We start from the raw sequence: 19,328 nt of genomic DNA, 5'->3' as shown, positions 1-19,328 counted from the left end.
TGTTTCTATGTATCCAAAATGTCAAAATGAAGAGTTTGCATCTGAATATATATTCAGCAGAGCTGAAATGGGTCATAATGGAGCTCACTCAGCCTGAAGGTTAATGCACAAACACGTATCAGAAGTTGGGAGATTAACCTCAATAGCATGCTAAATCTCCACAGATTTTGACTGAGGTTAGAGCACTTCTATTTCATGTTGCGTGGTACTCTAATTCTATGCAGTCTGTACCTTGAGCTGTTATACCCAACAACCTTTAGAATAATGTCTCCCAGTAAACTTCTTCCCAGAAGATTTGAAATGAGATCGAGGTAATCTTTACCACTGCGAAAAAGGGAATTGTTTTGTGCATTGAACTCTTAAAAAATTGTGGAGTTCGCAATATAAACATTGTGGGGTCTCATACCACCTTTGGATGCATCAAAATAAATGTTCATAAAAGAAAAAGAAAGAAAATTATACCCATTGGCAGAAGTTTATGGCATTGGATGAAGCTTTAGAAAAACAAGAATATAAATTAAATGTCTTGCTAGTAATACATGTGTAAACTATGACAAATATACCATCATTGCTCACAAGGTAATGGACCAAATCACATTTATGATTACTGTAAAGTAACTTGTAGTTTGTCACTGGATACAAATTCAAACAAGATGGATGGTCACCTATTATCTAATGGAGAGAACCCAAGCACCTTACAATCAAGGACAAGGACCAAAGAACACCAGGGAATACCTTAAATGTCCATGAATGCTGCACCATGGCCAAGTCTGAATGACTCTTCCATAAAAGGAGGTAATTGCCAGCCATGACCAACAAAATCACAAGCTTTATTGTGTTTGTTGCCCAGTAACATCTTGTAATCTTGGCTTGGTCATGGAGACTAGAATCCAGTCCATCCAGATGGCCGGTTGGTCTCTACAGCCTTAACCTTGCCAGCGCCACCACCACCAAACCGCTGCGAAGTGTTCCCTTCAAATGATGGTTTAGGCACTTGTGAGCTATGAGAGTCTGCCCTGAAACTGTCCTGATCGAAGCCCCATGGTTCATCTGCTGAACTCGCACTGGGCTGTTTGATATTATTCCTGTTACTGTTGGTTCCGCGGATTGTCCTGACTGATTTCGGATGACTGCTCTTGGGTGTATCCTGGACCAATGTGTCACCAAAAGCAGACCATGGCTTAGGATCTGGACTAGGTGTAGAAGGATTATTTGGAAATAACCCACGCTGGAGTTCGGGCAAGTTTCCCTCTATCTTCTCCCTAGGCTGCAAAAGATCACAGTTTACCATACAGGAATCTCACGTTACAGTTGCTTCAATGTAAATTATATCAACAAAAAACAATAATTTAGCAGGGAGCAAAAAATAATACTGGCGTATCTGACTGTGAGCTTCCAGGAGAGATTTGAGGCTTGGACTCTTTGTTTGGGGGTGAGGGGCTTGCTGCAGCAACAGCACGCTTCAGCTCCTGGATTTCCTGCCTCTGGGAGCGGCAGATGGCGGACAACTTTTCACATTTAGATGTCATTTCTTCCTTCTCCCCGTTAACCTGCTTTAGCTCCTGCTTCAGCCTACTCAAATCCTCTTCCAACTCTTTCTCCACTGATCTATGCTTATCACTTGCCCTGCTAACAGCATTCCCAGAATTGAACTTACTTGTATCAAACTCAGCCACGAATGTGTTGAATGCCTGATCCTGGTAAATACTTTTGGTTTGATGATTGGATACTTTAGTTTTCTCTGGACCATATTCAGATCCATTGGGAGAGAATCTTATCTCAAAATCCTCACTGGAACCAACTTCAGGACTCTTGACAGAGTGCCTAGGTGGAGTTCTGGCTCGGTGTTCCCTGGAGTGGTTTGTTGGATTGTGTTTGGATTTTGATCGGTTGATAGGCTCCTCATCAAACACAGGTCCTTTATCCTCTGATATCTGTGAATCCTGGGCATACTGTGTGGACCAAAATGCACCCAAGGGACCCCCACTTCCGCCACCCACTGAAGCGCTCCAGGAGGATCTGGAGTTCTGAGTCTCTGGAGGTGATATATTCTGTGCATGTTCTTTAGCCGGTGGAGGTGGAGGGCTCCTACGAGACACCAAATTGGTCCTCCTTTGAGCTACTGCAAACCCATCTTGGAATGTTAAATTATGCAAATGTTGGTTCCACAAGGGAGAAATAGTTGGAGATCACCCAGAAGAATTACGAATATTTACACAAGTATTTTAATGGTCTAAAGTCAGCACAGCAAGACAAAGTATATGTCTATGTCCATATGGTTTGTTTCTCATATAGAAGTTTAACCTATGCTATAGTAGAGTATGGATCTATTTGTTGCACAATTCTTTTTATTTACCTTATTTTATACACAACATATTAATGACCATTTGTAAGCAAGAGTTCAGCAAATAATTAAAATATTCTTACCATCATCTTGTAAACCTGATGGGCTAGATCGCATTCCTGCAGTTGAGGCAGATGTAGAGCTAACAGGTAAGTCATTTTGCAACTCCACAGGCAATAGTTCATTCACCCGGAACCACAACTGTCGTAGGAAATTATTCAGGCAAAGTAAAAGAGAGTCAGCTTTCTCGCATCTTAAGCTATGGCACATGCCATCATTAAATATGAACATAGATTTACAGAGACAAATGGTTAATGAGCAATGCGCTTGCCTGTGTTATGTCGGGTCTGGATTCTGGAGAGGCTTGAAGCATGTCCTTGATCAGTTTGGTAACAGAATTGCCATACTTCGGTAAGTCTGGGATACGGTAATTTCCATTAAGTATCTGAAGTTTTGATTCACCATCAAATGCAGATTTGAAGTAGCAGATTCTGTACAAAAGGCATCCAAGAGCCTGCAGAAAATTTGTAGAAGAAAATTTCAGCTCTAGAATCTGCTAGGAATTTAAAATTTTAAGATGCATATATAGTACAAGTATTCTTCTCATTGTACACTTGAAGTTCTAATTTCAGATATCATCCTTTTTTTTTAACTGAACTGTAATTAAATGATGAAATAGCTGATGGGGACAGTTATTGCTTTAGCTCTGACGGACAAACTCAGAAAAACTTGTCATAAAAGAAAACCTTAATAGTAAAAGACACAGCAGTTGATATATTAGCTTGCATACCCAAATGTCTACTTTCTCGCTGATAACTTCCCTTCTGTACAGATCCCACATCTGTAAGTAAGAAACTGCAGGAAAATTAGTACTTTAAATTTTCCAGAAAAGACATTAAGGAGGTAGAAAAAATTATGAACTATAATAATAAGTTCATAGGATAAACCTCAGGAGCTCTATAAGCAGGAGTAGTGTGCTTCCTAATATTGTCTTCTTCAATACCCATCTCCTCAGGCCTGTCAAAGCACTTGTGATTGGTCGAGGTGCTACCAAAGTCGCACAACTTCCAAGCTCCATCAGCTCCAAGCAGAACATTTTCAGCTTTTAGATCTCTGGTGATGCAAGGAACCAAGAAATCACAAGTTCAGAAGAGAGAACCCAAACATAGCATATATTTCTCATATCAAGGGGAATTAGATTTCAATTTCATCCTCATGATTTCAGATAATATTATCATAGAGATACTTTCCTGCTTTAATATGATAACTAAATTATAAAAATGATTCATATATGTTTGCACATGTATATATGTACATAGATATACAAGTAGGCAAGTAAAACCATCGCAGTTTTGTCATGTGATACTTCATAGAGCAAGTGATATAGAGACAAAACAACATAACATGGTAACCATATATAAATATCTTGGTTTTAGAATTCCATAATTCAGAAAAAAATGGAAAGGAGAACATTAGTTAAAATGAAAGACATGAGAACCACAAGATGAACATACCTATGAGCAATAGGTGGTGACTGACAATGCATGGCAAAAACAGCATTGCATACATCCCGGAAAATCAAAAGAATTTGCTTCTCTTCAAAGTAACCAGCTCCTCTGTTCTCCAGCACTGCGACCAACGACTTCTCACAGAATTCCATCACAAGCAGCACCTCCTTTACCCGGCCCATGTCAAAGATAGTGTGTGCGATTAGCGCAACCACATTTGGATGCCCTTTTAGCATTTTCATCACCAAGATCTCCTTCATTGCCAAACCCAATGACTCCTCATCTTGACAAATCATGTGCTTAAGGGCATATTGCTTGGATGAGTTAACAGCATCACGAGCAAGGTAGACACAAGAGAAGCCCCCTTCAGCGATCACGTTACGGACTTGCAACTTTATGTTTCCAACCTCAACCAAGCGACCTTCTAGGCTGTTAGGCTCCTTAGGCATGAATTGCTTTAATTTCCACATTATTGGAGCAGTCAAAAGGCAATCCCAAAGGATAGTCCTCGAAGAATGCCTACTCTATACCACCAAATTGTGTATAAATGACTTATAACAATCCCCTTTCCCTAATAATTACAGAAAAAATTGATCTTTTAGCAATGAGATCAACAGAAAACACTTGTTTAGGTACACTATCTTGATCAAATTTATAGAACTTTAAAGTGTAAGCAGGATCTGCTACTGAGTATTTCTCACTCTAACCAAAATCGGATCTTTAAACAAATTCTTTAGAAAGATCAATGTTTTCTGCGTTTACACATAAAATCAACTCCAAATTACTATCCAAATCTTGTTTGATGGCAAAGTTTCAGGAAGATGGTTGGCACCAAAACATCCGTTCCCCTATATGAAACAAAGATAAATCAGCCACAGACTCAAGTCAACAGAAAAGCTATCTGCTTGCAGCAACTTCCAGCTCCTTATTGAGGTCCCAGCGACTTTCAATAATCGGCAGGAACAACTACCCGAAGATTTCTCATGTGCTTCTATGCTCTCAGATAAGAGACCAGGAAGACCATGGGGGAATAGATCTCGACTTCAGAGTTCTCCTGGATCCAAAATGTAAGGGGGAAAACTCAGCGAACGCACCTTTCGAGATCTAATACGCAATAGGACTCCCCCAGGTGGATTGACTCCGGGCGATGAGAAGTGATCCGAGGAGGGCCTTTGGGCAAGAGCTTTCCAGATCTGGGAGGGGGGCTTGCGGAGAGAGATAGGGAGACGGGAACAAAAAGCGAGAGAGAGAGGAGAGAGAGAGAGGGAACGAGTAGAGACGGGGTTAAAACTCGAAGAGGAAAGGGAGAGGCAAAAAGGAGAACTTGCGTGCGCTCTTGTTTTCTTGGTCGTATTTGCGGGCACGGTGATGGAGCGCGGCGTGGACGCGGTTGGACCCGCAGTGGCGGTGCCGGCCCAATGTCGCGGACACGTGTTGGATTCGCACGTGCGATCTGCCGTCGTGTCTCGTTGTGCGACAGTGTGTCAGATTTTTCCCGAATACTTACGTCTCGTATTATTTCTCGTTTATATATATATATATATATATATATATATATATATATATATTTATATATATATATATATAACAACTCATATTATCAAAAACATTACTTCAACAACAAACCAAACGAGAAAGATTCAGAATTAAGAAACGCTATGCCATAAGATTTGTGTTGCTGACGTGATCAACGGAACTCCAAGGAGATGGATCGACCGCCGTGGCGGAGACTCGAGGGCAAGGTAGTGATGGTCACCGGCGCCTCCTCCGGCATCGGCCGCGAGATCTGCCTCGACCTCGCCGCCGCCGGCTGCAGGGTCGTCGCTACCGCTCGCCGGATCGATCGCCTTCGATCCCTCTGCGACGAGATCGACGGCCCCGGTTCGCCGTTGCCGCCACCTTCCTCCTCCTTCTCGGCCCGCTCCGCCGCGCGGTCCGTGGCCGTTGAGCTCGACGTGAGCACCGGGGGATCCGTGATCGAGGCAGCGGTCCAGAGGGCGTGGGACGCCGTCGGCCGCATCGATGCGTTGATCAACAATGCAGGGGTTCGAGGTACTTGCCGTCAATGCTTCAATCGTCGACATTCGAACTAATTTAAGAGTACTCATTTTTGCACAATAATACTTGTATTGATTTTTCATAAATTAGGCATTTTTATGTGTTCTATGCTTTTGCAGATTTTCTAATCTACTGTTTCAGACTAAGAATCTTTGGCTTAAGCACGTATCAGTGTTTCATTTTTGTTAATCTTCCAATCACTTGTTACTTACCTAACATTCCTTAGCTTAAGAATTGTATCTCCTCAACCATGAACTTTTCCTTAAAAAGGGAAAAAGAGAGGACTCTTGAATAGATGATGATTAATTTAGCCAAGGTTGAGGAATACCTATGACAGTTGTTAGCGAACAAATATACCGTGGCTGATGAGTCAGCACGGTTAGGTCCGCGGGTCGATGTCAGGAGTTTTCTGTAGAGTGAGCTGGATGATGAGTTGGCCGCGCCCTCGGGAAGGAGTGCTGGTTGGCATTGGTCGGGATCTGGGTCGATTGACAGCTCTCTGTTGCGCGGTGGATGGCGTCCCCTGGGTTGAGATGCTCGCCGCTCGTGGGTGGTCGTTCGCCTGCAAAAAATGGTCCTCGCTGGGGGATTCCCGGCTTTGGCCCCTTCGACGAGCAAGCCAGTGTGGAGTGGATTATTTTTTTATGTCTCTCTCTCTCTCTGGCCGGAGGCCGGTTAGGGGCTTTATACTATTGCATGAGGGTCGGTAGCGCGTCGATTCAGCATGGCCGCTGACCCTCGAGGGATGGGACGACACTTCTGACCGGCCGCCGTCCCGGGACGCACGGAGCAGCGCCAGATGACACCGCCCCGAGCTCTCAGTACAGGACATACGGAACAGCTTCTTGGTACGGTTCTGACTTGGCATGTGGCGTCAGCTGTGACGTGTCCGGGGCCCAAAATATGTCGTATCAACAGTCATTATTATTGTTAGACTGGCATAATCGAGAAGCAGAACAAGGAGCAGTAACATGTTATGATTCTTAATCTAATCATGGGGGCCTTTGTATCTTTTTTATTTTTCCTTCTTTTTAGAAAAAAGGTTATGATCCTATTTCATTGCAAAAGGCTGAAATAGAATACAAGAAGGTGAAGAAAAAAAAGGTGCATATACTGCTCATATATGTCTCAAAAATAAAAAGTGGTGTTTGTTGTGGGGACTTTTATAGTGACTCAATCTTGATTGCACTTATACTGGCATTTGGTGCCCATGTCCCATTGTTTTCATGAATCTAATTAGATAGTGTGCTTATTTGTGTATGATCATTTTATTGAAACTCACTCTCTCAGGAAAAACTACATATATTGAAAGGCCTACACAGATCATATTTAGTTTTTTCTATGTTTAACTAACAATGTCTTGTTTGATTCTTGTTACCTGCACATTTCTAAACTTGCTCCTCGTGGTGAGCTACTTTCACGCCTATCTATTTTCTGTTGCATCTGATTCGTGTATTTTGCCTCAGGTGGTGTTTACTCCCCACTAGATTGGCCGGAAGAGGACTGGAATGCCACTTTTGCAACTAATCTGACTGGCTTATGGCTAGTAACCAAGTATGTATGCAAACAGATGGTTAATGCAAAGCTGAAAGGAACTGTGATCAACATTTCTTCTATTTCTGGCCTCAATCGTGGGAAGTTGCCTGGAGCCATAGCATATGCTGTCTCAAAGGAAGGTGTTAATGCAATTACTAAGGTACTATTACTAACTCTAGCAAGAATGGGTTCTTCACATCCCTCTTTCCAACTCAACATGGACTTTATAAAATTACTCTTGAGTTTCAGCTCTTTACATTGAAAAAATAACTCATGCTTAAGTAATTCGCATTTTATTGGAAGTAAACATGCATCAGTTTTTTTGTTGGCATATAATTAAATTTGTCTCAAGTTCTAAAGAGTAATTGGAGTATTCAATATTCACCCAAGGTGGTTGTAATTTGAAGGTTATGGCTTTGGAAATGGGAGTCCATAACATCAGAGTGAACTCAATAAGCCCTGGGATATTCAAATCTGAGATAACAGAGAGCCTCGTGCGGAAAAAGTGGATCAATAAGGTTGCAACAAAGATAATCCCTTTGAGAACATTTGGTACATCAGATCCGGCAATTACATCAGTCGTCCGCTATCTGATCCATGACTCATCTGAATATGTAACTGGAAATATCTTCATCGTTGATGCAGGTGCCACTCTACCAGGTGTTCCCATCTTCTCTTCACTTTGATATCTCCCTATAACTGCAAAATCCACAGCCTATTTACAAAGATGAGTTGGTACCTACGGTGTTTCCCTTATTTTCATCGAGGGAAATGCTTGTGACTTGTTTCAGATTAGGAATATCTGACACCATTCTATTATCCGATCAATTAGTTGAGACATATCTTTGTTGTTTTTCAAAAAATTTGAATGTGCAGAAATTGAATTTGTCCTGTCAGAGTTTCATATTACTATGAACTGTTTGTTGTTGTCAATGTGAAAGACATTCCACCTCAATAAAATAAACTCAGTGGATATAACCAACACAATGGCAAATTATCATCACTGCATATGTTTCTATCTTCAGTTGTTTTAGAATGTCTCAGATAGAATAACATATTAGCTCTTTCTGAAGCTCTCAGTAGAGGGAGAACTAGCAAAATCCACTAAGAGCAGAAGGCTGTGGACTGGTACTTATACATCTAATGAGGTTTAAAGAATTGATTCACATTTTAGCTGGTGATGCCTGTATGCACTGTTCTATCAAGATTTGGACTGAAACAGGCCTACAAGTGATGAGACCTTAAATCTTATTCAGTCTACCCTTTACATTCCAGACTCATCCAAGGATTATTTATTACAAGCTGCATAACATTTGTCACTGATAAGTGACAGATCCTTGTTTTAAGATATGCAAAGTTTGCTGTGAACATGTTCTTCAACCATCACATTAATTTCCATTGCACTCAAAAGTTTGACTACAAGTTTCTTTCTTTTTATATTAAGTAGCCAAAAAAAAAAAGAAAATTCTGTCTTTAATATCACTAATCTGCAACACATCTTTATTCTCATATTCTTCTTTGTCACGTATCCCAATTACAATCCCTTGTTGGACAAATAATCTCATTTCTACTTATTTTCTAACAAAATCAGTATAAAATATATGATAGATCTAAGGAACTAACCCAGGTTGGGACACTATGGTTTGTTGTTGTTATTATTGTTATTATTTTATTGATTGAAAATATATGATCTGATTCAAGGGGCTCACATCCATTACTCATTGTTGTTTATTACGATGGGTTCGACCTCATTTCTAGGGTAGAATCATGACCGTCCATCAAATTACAGATGATTCTGATTAGATCGGTTTACACTGGACTAGGGTTTCCCGTCACCTCCAATAAAAAGCGCCCGATCTTTCACCCTTGTTTTCCTTCGCCGCGTGCCAGGGTTTCGTCCTCCTCTCGCTCTTCCCGGTCTATCGCTCTTGCAATGGCGGCGCCGAAGAAAGTGAGGGCAGCGAGCCGGAACCCTAGCCTGATTCGAGGCATCGGGAAGTTCTCGAGGTCGAAGATGTACCATAAACGCGGGATCTGGGCCATCAAGGCCAAGAACGGCGGCTCCTTCCCCCACCACGACCCGAAGCCCGCGGAGCCCGCGCAGTCGTCCGCGAAGCCCCCGAAGTTCTACCCCGCGGACGATGTCAAGACTCCCATCCCCAATCGCCGCAAGCCCAAACCTACGAAGCTCAGGTACATGGATTCGCCGCCGTCACTTTCGGTTGTTCTCTGTGTCTTGCTGTTTCCCTTGTTGCTCAAATTCGCTGTTTGTGATGCTTATTGTGGCGTGTAGGGCAAGCATCACTCCGGGGACTGTTCTGATCCTTCTCGCTGGTAGGTTCATGGGAAAGAGGGTCGTCTTCCTGAAGCAGCTGCCTTCCGGACTTCTTCTGGTTACCGGTGAGTGTCTCTGGATGTGTTAATCTGGTGTGTTGTGCTTCTGTTTACCTACTACATCATCTGCTGACATGAGTGATCCTTTGCTTCTTTTCTGAACCTCTTGTGTGCAACGATAGATGGGTATTTCTTCATTATGTGATTTCTTTACATACTAGTAGAAATTTGTTTTGAAGAGTATGTAATGACGTCAAGTTAATTTCTTGATAACAAAATATGTTAGTTCCTTGTTATTTCTGCATGCGGTCACTATCTTACGTCGGGCAATTTTCATGAAAGGAATAGCCATTCATGATTCCTCTAACTAGACAAAGTGGCGTCTCTTTCTCTCTCTTTGGTCTCCAATAACTTTGGCAGAATGTTGAATGCTGATTGACAATTTTGGCCACTTTGTCAGAATGGAGATCAGAGATGACTCATGCTTAAGTAATACATATTGACAGAATGTTGAATGGTTTCTTCTGTGACATGATCAAGATTGCCAAAGTCATTGGAGATCAAAGATAGAGATCTTCGGTTCATCTGATGTTCACATGTATATCTGCCTTAAATCTGATCGCATCCTACATCCACATCAGATTGGTATCTACGTTTAGTAAATATCATTAACAGGAGTTAGTATAACTCTAGTACCGGTATTTGAGTAAAAGCATACAGATCAAAGTTTGCATATAACTGACCATCTTCAACCATGATTCTAAGCCTGAACCAGGTATCATGTTTGTCGACTTATTGACTTAATCATATTCCTTCCGAACCACCAGTTCTGATGAAAATAGATTTGGTTTCCTCAATATCTGATACATTTGTTAGTGTTTTCAACCCTAATTCCAAGCATGAATTGGGCATCAAGTTTGTTCTAATGGCGACTTAATCCGATTCTTTCTAACCCACCAATTTCTGATAAACGATGTTTTAATGCCTTGCTTTGCTGGTTTTTTAAGCTCTCTCTCTCTCTCTTATGGTTGTAGACACAAATAAGGTGTATTGTGACTGAGAGCTTCATACTTGTTTTTGAAAGGCAGGTAACCCCGTTGCACCCACCAGCACAAAGCTGAGGCATGAATAAACAAAGTCAAATTAAACGAATGAAGAGGCATATCCTGTAGTCTAATTTCTTCCTGTTCCTTTTCAGTGTTGTCCAATAGCATATTCACTTTGTCTGTTCTGAGGCTTTGCAGGCGAAATATGAAGTCAAATAACAGTAGTTATTTGTTTGAAATGAGTGTGTAACAATCCTATTTGCCTCGTATAAGAATATTGAATGTTCTTTGATATTGCTGATTCTTGCTTTTCGTAGCAGACTGAATTAGCATGGAATTTTATGTTCTTGGTTTTGCTGTCTCACTTAATCTGGATGCTGTAGGCCCCTTTAAGATTAATGGAGTGCCTCTAAGAAGAGTAAATCAATCTTACGTCATTGCGACATCTACCAAGGTTGACATATCGGGAGTCAATGCTGACAAGTTCCATGACAAATACTTCGCCAAGGAGAAAAAGGAGAAGACAAAGAAGGGGGAAGGTGAATTTTTCGAGACTGAAAAAGAGGTCTGTCCTTGGATCAATGTGTTGATCGATTATAGGTGGCGTCTCTTTGTTTGTTTTCCTGCTCATACTCCTTTTCTTCTCTTGGAAAATGCAGGAAACCAAGTCTCTCCCTCAGGAGAAGAAGGATGACCAAAAGGCTGTGGATGGCCCATTGATAAAAGCCATCGAAGCAGTCCCAGACTTGAAGGCCTACTTAGGTGCTAGATTTTCGCTTAGGTCAGGAATGAAACCTCATGAGCTTGTCTTCTAAATATAAAAGTTTTTTCTCCATTTCTGTTTGATACAATTCTATTTTTCAAACTAGTTGGTATGTGCAATACTTTTGACTGTCAAGAAGAATCTCGAGTTTTTGTTTCGTGCTCATCCTGTTATTTGAAAGGGAGAATTTTATTCTGCTAAATCTCGGTGTTGCAGATTTGTATTATCTCTTGATTGAATTGCTATTGATTTGATGTGATTTGTCATAGGCAAACATCATAGAACAGCTGTTGAAACCAATTAATCTAGTGCTTAATTGATGAGTAATGTGTTGAATTAGATGTTCCTAAAAGTTCATTGTCTTGCTCAGAAGCCATGTATTCTGGTGCTTACAGAGCATATAAGTCAGCGTTTATGGAAATCTTAGAATGGAACAGCAACCATCATCTATCGTGGCTGTAGCCATCAAGCCATGACAAGAACAAAGGCTAATGCCACTCCTAGGGTGCACAAGATGCGCCAAAAGTCTTAAATAAACATTAGTTCTGGTTGGAAAGGACGGTGCACAAGAATCAGTCGCTGCTCGCGTTCGAGTAGCGGAATCTCAACGACACATCTACTACCATGTACCTGCCGATAATGGCGTCGGGGGAAACCTCGCCTGCTCCTCCTCTTCCGACGGATGCCTCGACATGAAATGTTGTGGCGGCGCCGTCGGACCTCCAGCAAGCAAGGTCGCGGCACGAAGACTCTGGGTTGCGCCAGAGCAGGGGACTCGTGCTGCTCGACCACTCCTGGAACCGCGGACGCAGACGCGTCCCACATGAGCAAGTGAAGCAGAATGGGTTTCAGTGCGTGCCGGTGCAGCGAGAGCTTATGGCTGAGGGAGATGGTGTCGAAGCAGCGGATGGCGCCCGATGTCGTGACTATCCAGGGAAGCACCTTCTCGTTCCCGACCCGTGAGACGACGAGGAGCTTCGACGCCCTCGTCGCTGTCGTCGTCCGTTACAGACGATATGTCGATGAAACCCTATAAACGAGATGGTAGTCCTCGACCTCACACAGACTAGTGTTCGCCGAGTCCGAAAGGTTGGTCGGTTCTCCCGTGTTCACGGTGCGGGAAGGAGCTTCATGACGGTTAGCTGATGAAAGGTAACAAGTAATCTAAGCATGTAATATTTAGAGGGTTATATCAACTAAAGAAGATAAATGCAAAGACTCCTTATGATTGCTATAAATGATTTATTTGGAAAGAAAAGAAATAGTTTTGAAAGTGTCCTTTATATCTTCGTTTTGGGTTTGTTTCTTGTTTTTGTTTTCTTTACCTTGTGATGCGATGCACTCGGACTCGGATCGGTCGACGAGGGCGATGATGGCGTAGTTAGGGTCGCGGATGGAGAGAAGGAGGAACTGCAGGCGTGGAGCTCGAGGTACGGCGCGGCGGAGCGCTCGCCATGGCGGGCCCGCACGAGGACAGAAGAGTCGCCTCGCTGGAATGCGGCGTGAAGGAGCTTCATGACGGCTTCCCGCCCGCCCTTGAACGGTGCCCGGGCGGGCGGTGACCCTCCGAAGGTGATTTCCTCGAGGATGTCCCCCATGCGCAACGGCGCCGCCTCCTCCCCGTTGCAGCCGCCCCACTCGTCTGCCCTGCTGCTCCCGGCGACGCACTCGATCGCCACCACCGCCGACCCCGCGCTGCCGGATCGCTCCATTCTCGGCCTCCTCCTTCCCTTCTCCCGCCTCGACCACGGGTGAGTTGCCTCTCTGCTTTACTTGCCTCCTACTTCTTCTGTGACAGAAGTCGGGCGAGGGTTTCTCCTTCGGATATACACAATAGGGTTTAGAAAAGGAGTTCCTTTCGAGATCGGCGAAGGTGAAAAAAATGCCAAATTTTGGAGCGGTTCCAGCGTAAAGATAGATTCTTTTTCTTTTCTCTCGAGGTAGCTAGCGGAGATGATCGAGCTCTGTGGACGCTCGTCTTGAGAGGTTCTGTGACGGGCGGAGGGAGGGAGGGACTGAGGGAGCAAGGTTGGGTGAGGTGTTGTTTCTTGGATCGCGTGAGCGGGCATGAGGAAGTCAAACCTTGAAGACGGGAAGCAGGAGGGGTTTCGAATGCTGTGCTCGTAGCAGTCCAAGGAAGGGGAGGACGTGCACAGTTTCGAGAGAGGGACGGTGGTGGTCCAATTCTCCGTCGTCGTCTCCTAGTTGGTGTCATCATTTCTTGAAGAGTTGTCCTTAGCGCAAGGGTGCGGCGCACATCCCGCGTTCGAAGTATGCCCTCCAAGCTAAAAGAATTGTGGCTTATCTTAATGAGGATCAATCTCTTTGGTCTCAAGTGGTGCATGGTGTATGCTAAAGATGGTGCTATCAAACCATTGTCTAATTCTAGCAACCAAGTTTCTAGTTGGAGTTGGAAGTTGCTTGTTGATGCTATTGATCAACTAAAGGGGGGTCTCTTTAAGATTGTAGGTAATGGTAACTCTATCTCTGTTCTTTTTTATAGTTGATTGTTTGATATTCCTATATATTGGAAACCAACTTTAAAATGTAATGGCTCAAAACCTAAATAGTTTTAAACAATCTTTTGATGATGACATTTGTAATCAAATATGTGATATTGCCTTGTCTCAATCATCTTGTGATGATAAATTGATTTGAAAACCATCCAATCCAATAATGGCATTCCTAGTCCAACAACTAAGTCTGCTTATAAACATGGTTCATCTTACTTGTTCATGATATACTAATCAAGTATCGATATGGTATGTATCGATATATCATCACATGATTTGATGGAGCATATGGCTTTTATCGGACAGTATGTTACGGTAATCGGACAGTATGTTACGGTACGAAGAACTTTATTAAATTTGAACAAATGAATCTCAAATTGAGGGTGTTATGTTGGAAACTGGTCCATAAGAGATTGCAAGTTCCAACACAAGAGGGGAGTGGATGGAGGGAGGTTGGGCAGGGAAGGATACGGTCAGGTGGAGTCTGACCCAATGATCCTTGCAGCTGTAATTATAGAAAATGGACTGTGGCTACTTTGGCAGGGTGAAATTTAATGGCGTGCAACCTAATGTCCGAGCACTTCTGTCTGAAGTAGTGGCTTTTTCTTTAACCTATGCTGATAGATCCTCTTCTGAAGGGAGGATGGAGACGAGGCAAACACATGTTGTATGGATGAAACCTGAATCAAACTGGATCAAGATTAACATTCATGGTTCTGTTAATAACCCCTCTCTGCATCAGGGGGAAACAGCATTTTTTATTAGGGACTCTAATGGACAATGAATGCCTTATTGCTGGTGGCAGGAGCACTCCCTGATGAAATATGAAGCCTTAGCTGTCGAGGAAGGACACTCCAGATTGCAATTAAAGAGGGGCATAATAAACAGATTGATTCTAGAGACTGATTGCTCCGAGTTGGTGGAGTTTGTCAACACAAAAAAAAGCTCCACCTTGGCATATACTCAGCACTATCAAGGATATACAGTTTTTGCTGCAATTTTTTTTTCTTTTTTTTAATGCTGTGAGAGTGCAGCATGTGTTTTTAGAGAAGCTAACAGGGCTGCTAACTGGATGACTAATCACACCAAAACCTCTCAATCCACTTACATGTGGAATTTTGTTTTCCCTACTGATTTGTCTTGTACTATCAGCTATGATGCTGATGGGGAACTTTGTACTCATTTTGCTAATGCTTAATTAGAGCTTCTTCTCTTTTTGGAAAAATAAAAGAATTAGGAACTTGGACACTGCAAATATATGTCCGTGAGTCTTTAAAAACATGGGGGGATTTACCACGTTGGTTGTTCACGGTAGGGTTGACACTGCAAATCCATGGTTGCCAGAGGTCGCTGGAGCTCGAGAAGAAACCATTATAGCTACTATATATCCGTGAGTCTTTAAAAGCATGAGGGATTTATCTCTAACATTGCCTTAAGTTTTTTTTTTTTTTATATATTGATGTTGATTCCTCTCTAAACCTCATAAACTTGTTAGTCTTTAAAACTAAGAAATCAAATTAATGTGAGTAAAGTTTATTTGAGGAAGAGAAACAATATCCAGTGTAAGTGCAGCTCAAGTCAAGTCTATTTCACATCACAGTATATCTTGAAAACAAGAACTACTGCAAGAGATTATAGCTTGAAAATGAATGGCAGAGACCAAGAAATGGCAATTACCAAAATAGCAAAAGAGTGAACATTTCTTAGATGAAGTTGAATTTTCCAAATACCAAGCACCCGAGCAATTTCCTTAAGAACAAGTGCCTTGAGTCCTCTTTCTCAAAATTGAATGCAATGCCCAGATACCCAAAGATAATACAACAAAAACAAGAGCATATATATTTGGCAAATTCAACTATCCTTGTGTCAGCATACCATCTCTTCAATAAAAATGCTATATTAAAAATAAAAATATACTAATACCACAAGATGTCATTGCTTGATCTCATTTTTCATGCCAATTCATTCAGCATTAAAGAGCTCACCATTCTGAGCTATCAAAAGACTATGATTCCGGTACCAATAGAGACGATTCAAAATTCTGAAATTGTTCTGAACTAGCAAAAAGTTTTGCTGATTTCAGTTAAAACTATTTAGCAACAAATTTATTTCTTTGCTTGAGCTTCAGAATCATAGTAACTAACACATACAGGACTTGGAAACGAATGCAAATAACATATAAATCCATAATGCTTCAAAAGCTACATATCTGAATCGAACCCAATGTTCCAGAATCCTTCAGGTGTCATTGGAGGGGCATACCTGTAACGATGCCTTGACACACCATCATGATGTTCGCAGCGCCTATTCACATGATCTGGATTACCATCATCACCGAGCAGAACTGCATCATAGAATTTCTTGCATTGCTGGCATTCAACTCCTTTAAGATTCTCCCGGTCAGTCTTCTTCCTTACAGGCTCCACGTACTTAAATCCCCCTTTATTTGGACCTAGGACAGAAATGCACTGTTGGTGTGGTATAGTCTTGGTGTTCATATCTTGTGTTTCATCATCATAATTGTTTAAATCCACATCTTTTGGAGGAGGGACTGCAATATCTTGAGCTTCTTTGCAGGGGAGCTTGTTTATGTTCCTCACGATCTCCAAAGGAGTGTCAAGAAAGTCATCATGGAGATCCACACCACGAGCTTCTTTAGCCCGAGTATCCCTCCAAGATGAACTGCCTTTCTTTTCACCAGCTATTGGCTCTGATTTGGTGGTACCAACAGTATACTTTGGCAGAATGGATGGGCGGTAAGATGAATGAGTGACATGGGAACCATTGGTCAATCTTTTAACTAAAGGAAGATCGTGATGGACTGCAGGATCTTCATGAGAACCACCCTCAGATTTTGTCTCATCTGTCTGAGATGCAATGCTGGTAATCTCCTCTTCATTCTCTTCATAATCTGTGCATATCAAACAGTCACCCGATCGAGTCTATCAAATAAGCTCCAAATACATAACAGTCCAATACTAAGAAAAGAGGTTTATTGAAATAATTTCTAAAAGGTAGCTCAAACCTTAACCTCCAGTTAGCCTTACTACTCAATGCTAAAAATCAAACAAGGGAAAAAAGAAGCTTTTGATACTGTTTAGAATCAGTGCAACCACAACACCTTTTATATTTGATTTAAGAATGAGGGAAGAAGAAAGAACTACCTTGGAGTCTTCTCTTTTTTGGATAAGACCTTGGCGAACTCTTTACCTCCTGCTTCCTGTCCAAGTGATGCTCATTTTCTAAGTTGTTATCCAGCTTCCTGATTAAGTAAAGGTATTGCGATTTCAATTGTTTGTAACTTGTTCTCATCCCGTTGTAATCCTCAAGCAACTCTCTTCTTTTAGCTTGCTCAATTGACAATTTCTTATCATTCAATTCACTTTGTTCTAATAAACTTTGTTGCAACTCCTTCCCCTCAGCTATTTCACTGGTTTTCTGCTCGAGCTGCCTTTTCAATTCACCAATTATTACCTCATTCCTTGTTAAGCTTTCAACTTCGTCCATAAGTTGTCCTTTCTCTAATTCATATTTCTTTACCAACTGTTCAGTGCCCATTAACTTTGTCCTACTTTCCTCTAATGAACTGCACAATTGCTGGATTTCATCTTGACAATGTTTCTTTTCAGAAAGAAGCTCTTCAATCTGATGTAAGAGGGCATGTTCTTTTTTCTTCCATTCAGCCTCCATTGCATTCCTGGTATCAGCAAGCTTTTTCTGTAAGAGTTTTGATGTTGATTGCAAACATGGAAATAGTTGGCTACAGAAGATTAATTCTATTTGGGAAACCCGGTCTTTTACTTCTTGAATGGTGGCCACAAATATTGTGCTGAGTCCACTCACATACTTCAAATCATCAGTATCACTGGAGTAATCAAATTTTGGTGCATTAACCAGATCACGTTCCATGCCTACAAGAATTGTAGCAAGAGCAATGAGATTGCCAAATCATGAACTTTCTAGGCAGTACAAGTAAGCCAATAAGGTATGATCTTCTACTATCTGATCTTAGTTAGTGATGCTGAATAGATCAACAGACTTAGAGTTGAATGATCTACTGAGTCAACCACACTAAGAAACCCCAACTAAATTCCAGCTGCAAAAGACGGGAAAAGAAGAAGGTAAAGGGACAAGTAAGGCAGCAGAAGCTACAATCTTACACCAATTTTCTTTTCATGAGAATGTTTACATTTGGGCAATCCTTGATGCTACAAGATGAGCTGAAATCTAAGCAAACATCGAGAAACATACACAGGACGCGTTGAATACTTCCTGTTTTAGAGCCCACTATTTATTCAATATTATGTCCATTTCCACGTCTTGTTAACCAGCTAGATAATCTTCCAGAAAAAAGAAAAAAAAAAAAGTTTTGGCTGAACCAAGAAGCAACCACAATTCTGTAAAAAGAAATTCTGTGTTGCTTGGTGAGTAGGCCCGTCGTAGAAGAGGGATTCGATTAGAAGACACATCCGGTATGGAAAATCAATGAATACCATACAAAGGCTCGAAAATTTACGAGTTAATACAAGTAAACTCGTGCTCATCCTTTTCACGTCCCACAGTACCCAATTAAATAACCTTTCTCATCAAAGAATGTCATAGAGAGAGTTCATCAAATTGATGTCTCGATGCAAGAAAGAGGATGAAATCTTTGCGACACGGAACCACAATGCTTCCACAATTAGACATTTCTGCTACTAATTTACGAATCTATATCAACGAGAAAATAGTCCAAATCAGACCACAAGGCCGCCGGAGAAACCCTAGCAAAGTCTTCGCGTGTTACGTGAATGAAAGAAGAGGCACCAAAAAAGGGAGATCCACAGATAACATCATTTGATCCATACCCAGAGAAACAAAGCAGAGAAAAAAGATTCCTGCGATTACAATTTCGACGGTACTTCGAGGTAAAGTCCTCGTGGGGACGCTGGCTGTTGAACTGGATTGGGATCGCGAAGAGGGTAGAAGAGGATCGGACTCACCTGTGAAACGAGAAGAGAAGAGCCGAGGGCGGAGGAAGAATCGGGGCCGAACGAAGCCGTCGCGAGCACCGGCGAAGAGTTTCCCCGTTTCGAGGGGATTGCCGCCTTCTCCTTTCTTGTTTCTTCCGATTTCCCTCTTTTTTTTGTTTTGCTCGTCTGATTTATTTTCCCGCCCTTTTGTATCGTCGTCGATACGAAGAAGCACATGTCCAGAATTGCGTAAAGTGGGGGCCCACGCTTTGCC

At 41.9% G+C, this 19,328-nt stretch overlaps 3 protein-coding genes across 4 annotated transcripts; 1 reads left to right on the top strand and 2 right to left on the bottom strand.

Annotated features, from left to right (window-relative positions):
- Nucleotides 1–583: 583 nt before the first annotated feature.
- LOC135633215 (uncharacterized) lies at nt 584–5,175 on the bottom strand. 2 transcript variants are annotated; one of them, XM_065142424.1, is made up of 8 exons: nt 4,947–5,175; nt 3,859–4,700; nt 3,292–3,457; nt 3,135–3,185; nt 2,676–2,858; nt 2,428–2,545; nt 1,374–2,122; nt 584–1,267 (listed from the first exon to the last, which is right to left on the bottom strand). In XM_065142424.1, exons 2-8 carry the CDS (start codon nt 4,320–4,322, stop codon nt 884–886), a joined length of 2,115 nt encoding a protein of 704 aa, XP_064998496.1. In that variant the 5' UTR covers nt 4,323–4,700; nt 4,947–5,175; the 3' UTR covers nt 584–883. The 2 variants fall into 2 exon arrangements, with proteins under 2 accessions (XP_064998496.1, XP_064998497.1); XM_065142425.1 differs by having other exon boundaries at nt 3,859–4,423.
- A 314-nt stretch (nt 5,176–5,489) lies between these two features.
- LOC135634349 (uncharacterized) lies at nt 5,490–11,754 on the top strand. Its single transcript, XM_065144759.1, has 7 exons — nt 5,490–5,904; nt 7,377–7,606; nt 7,854–8,106; nt 9,270–9,639; nt 9,740–9,846; nt 11,210–11,391; nt 11,486–11,754. Exons 1-7 carry the CDS (start codon nt 5,559–5,561, stop codon nt 11,639–11,641), a joined length of 1,644 nt encoding a protein of 547 aa, XP_065000831.1. The 5' UTR covers nt 5,490–5,558; the 3' UTR covers nt 11,642–11,754.
- A 4,415-nt stretch (nt 11,755–16,169) lies between these two features.
- On the bottom strand, nt 16,170–19,213 carry LOC135586710 (protein gamma response 1-like). Its single transcript, XM_065141730.1, has 3 exons — nt 19,085–19,213; nt 17,267–18,013; nt 16,170–17,013 (listed from the first exon to the last, which is right to left on the bottom strand). Exons 2-3 carry the CDS (start codon nt 18,009–18,011, stop codon nt 16,304–16,306), a joined length of 1,455 nt encoding a protein of 484 aa, XP_064997802.1. The 5' UTR covers nt 18,012–18,013; nt 19,085–19,213; the 3' UTR covers nt 16,170–16,303.
- Between the last annotated feature and the right edge of the window lie 115 nt (nt 19,214–19,328).

This window comes from Musa acuminata, chromosome BXJ3-3 (assembly GCF_036884655.1).
Source record: "Musa acuminata AAA Group cultivar baxijiao chromosome BXJ3-3, Cavendish_Baxijiao_AAA, whole genome shotgun sequence".
Classification (NCBI taxonomy): Eukaryota; Viridiplantae; Streptophyta; class Magnoliopsida; order Zingiberales; family Musaceae; genus Musa; species Musa acuminata.
This window is presented reverse-complemented; position numbering and strand designations above follow the sequence as displayed.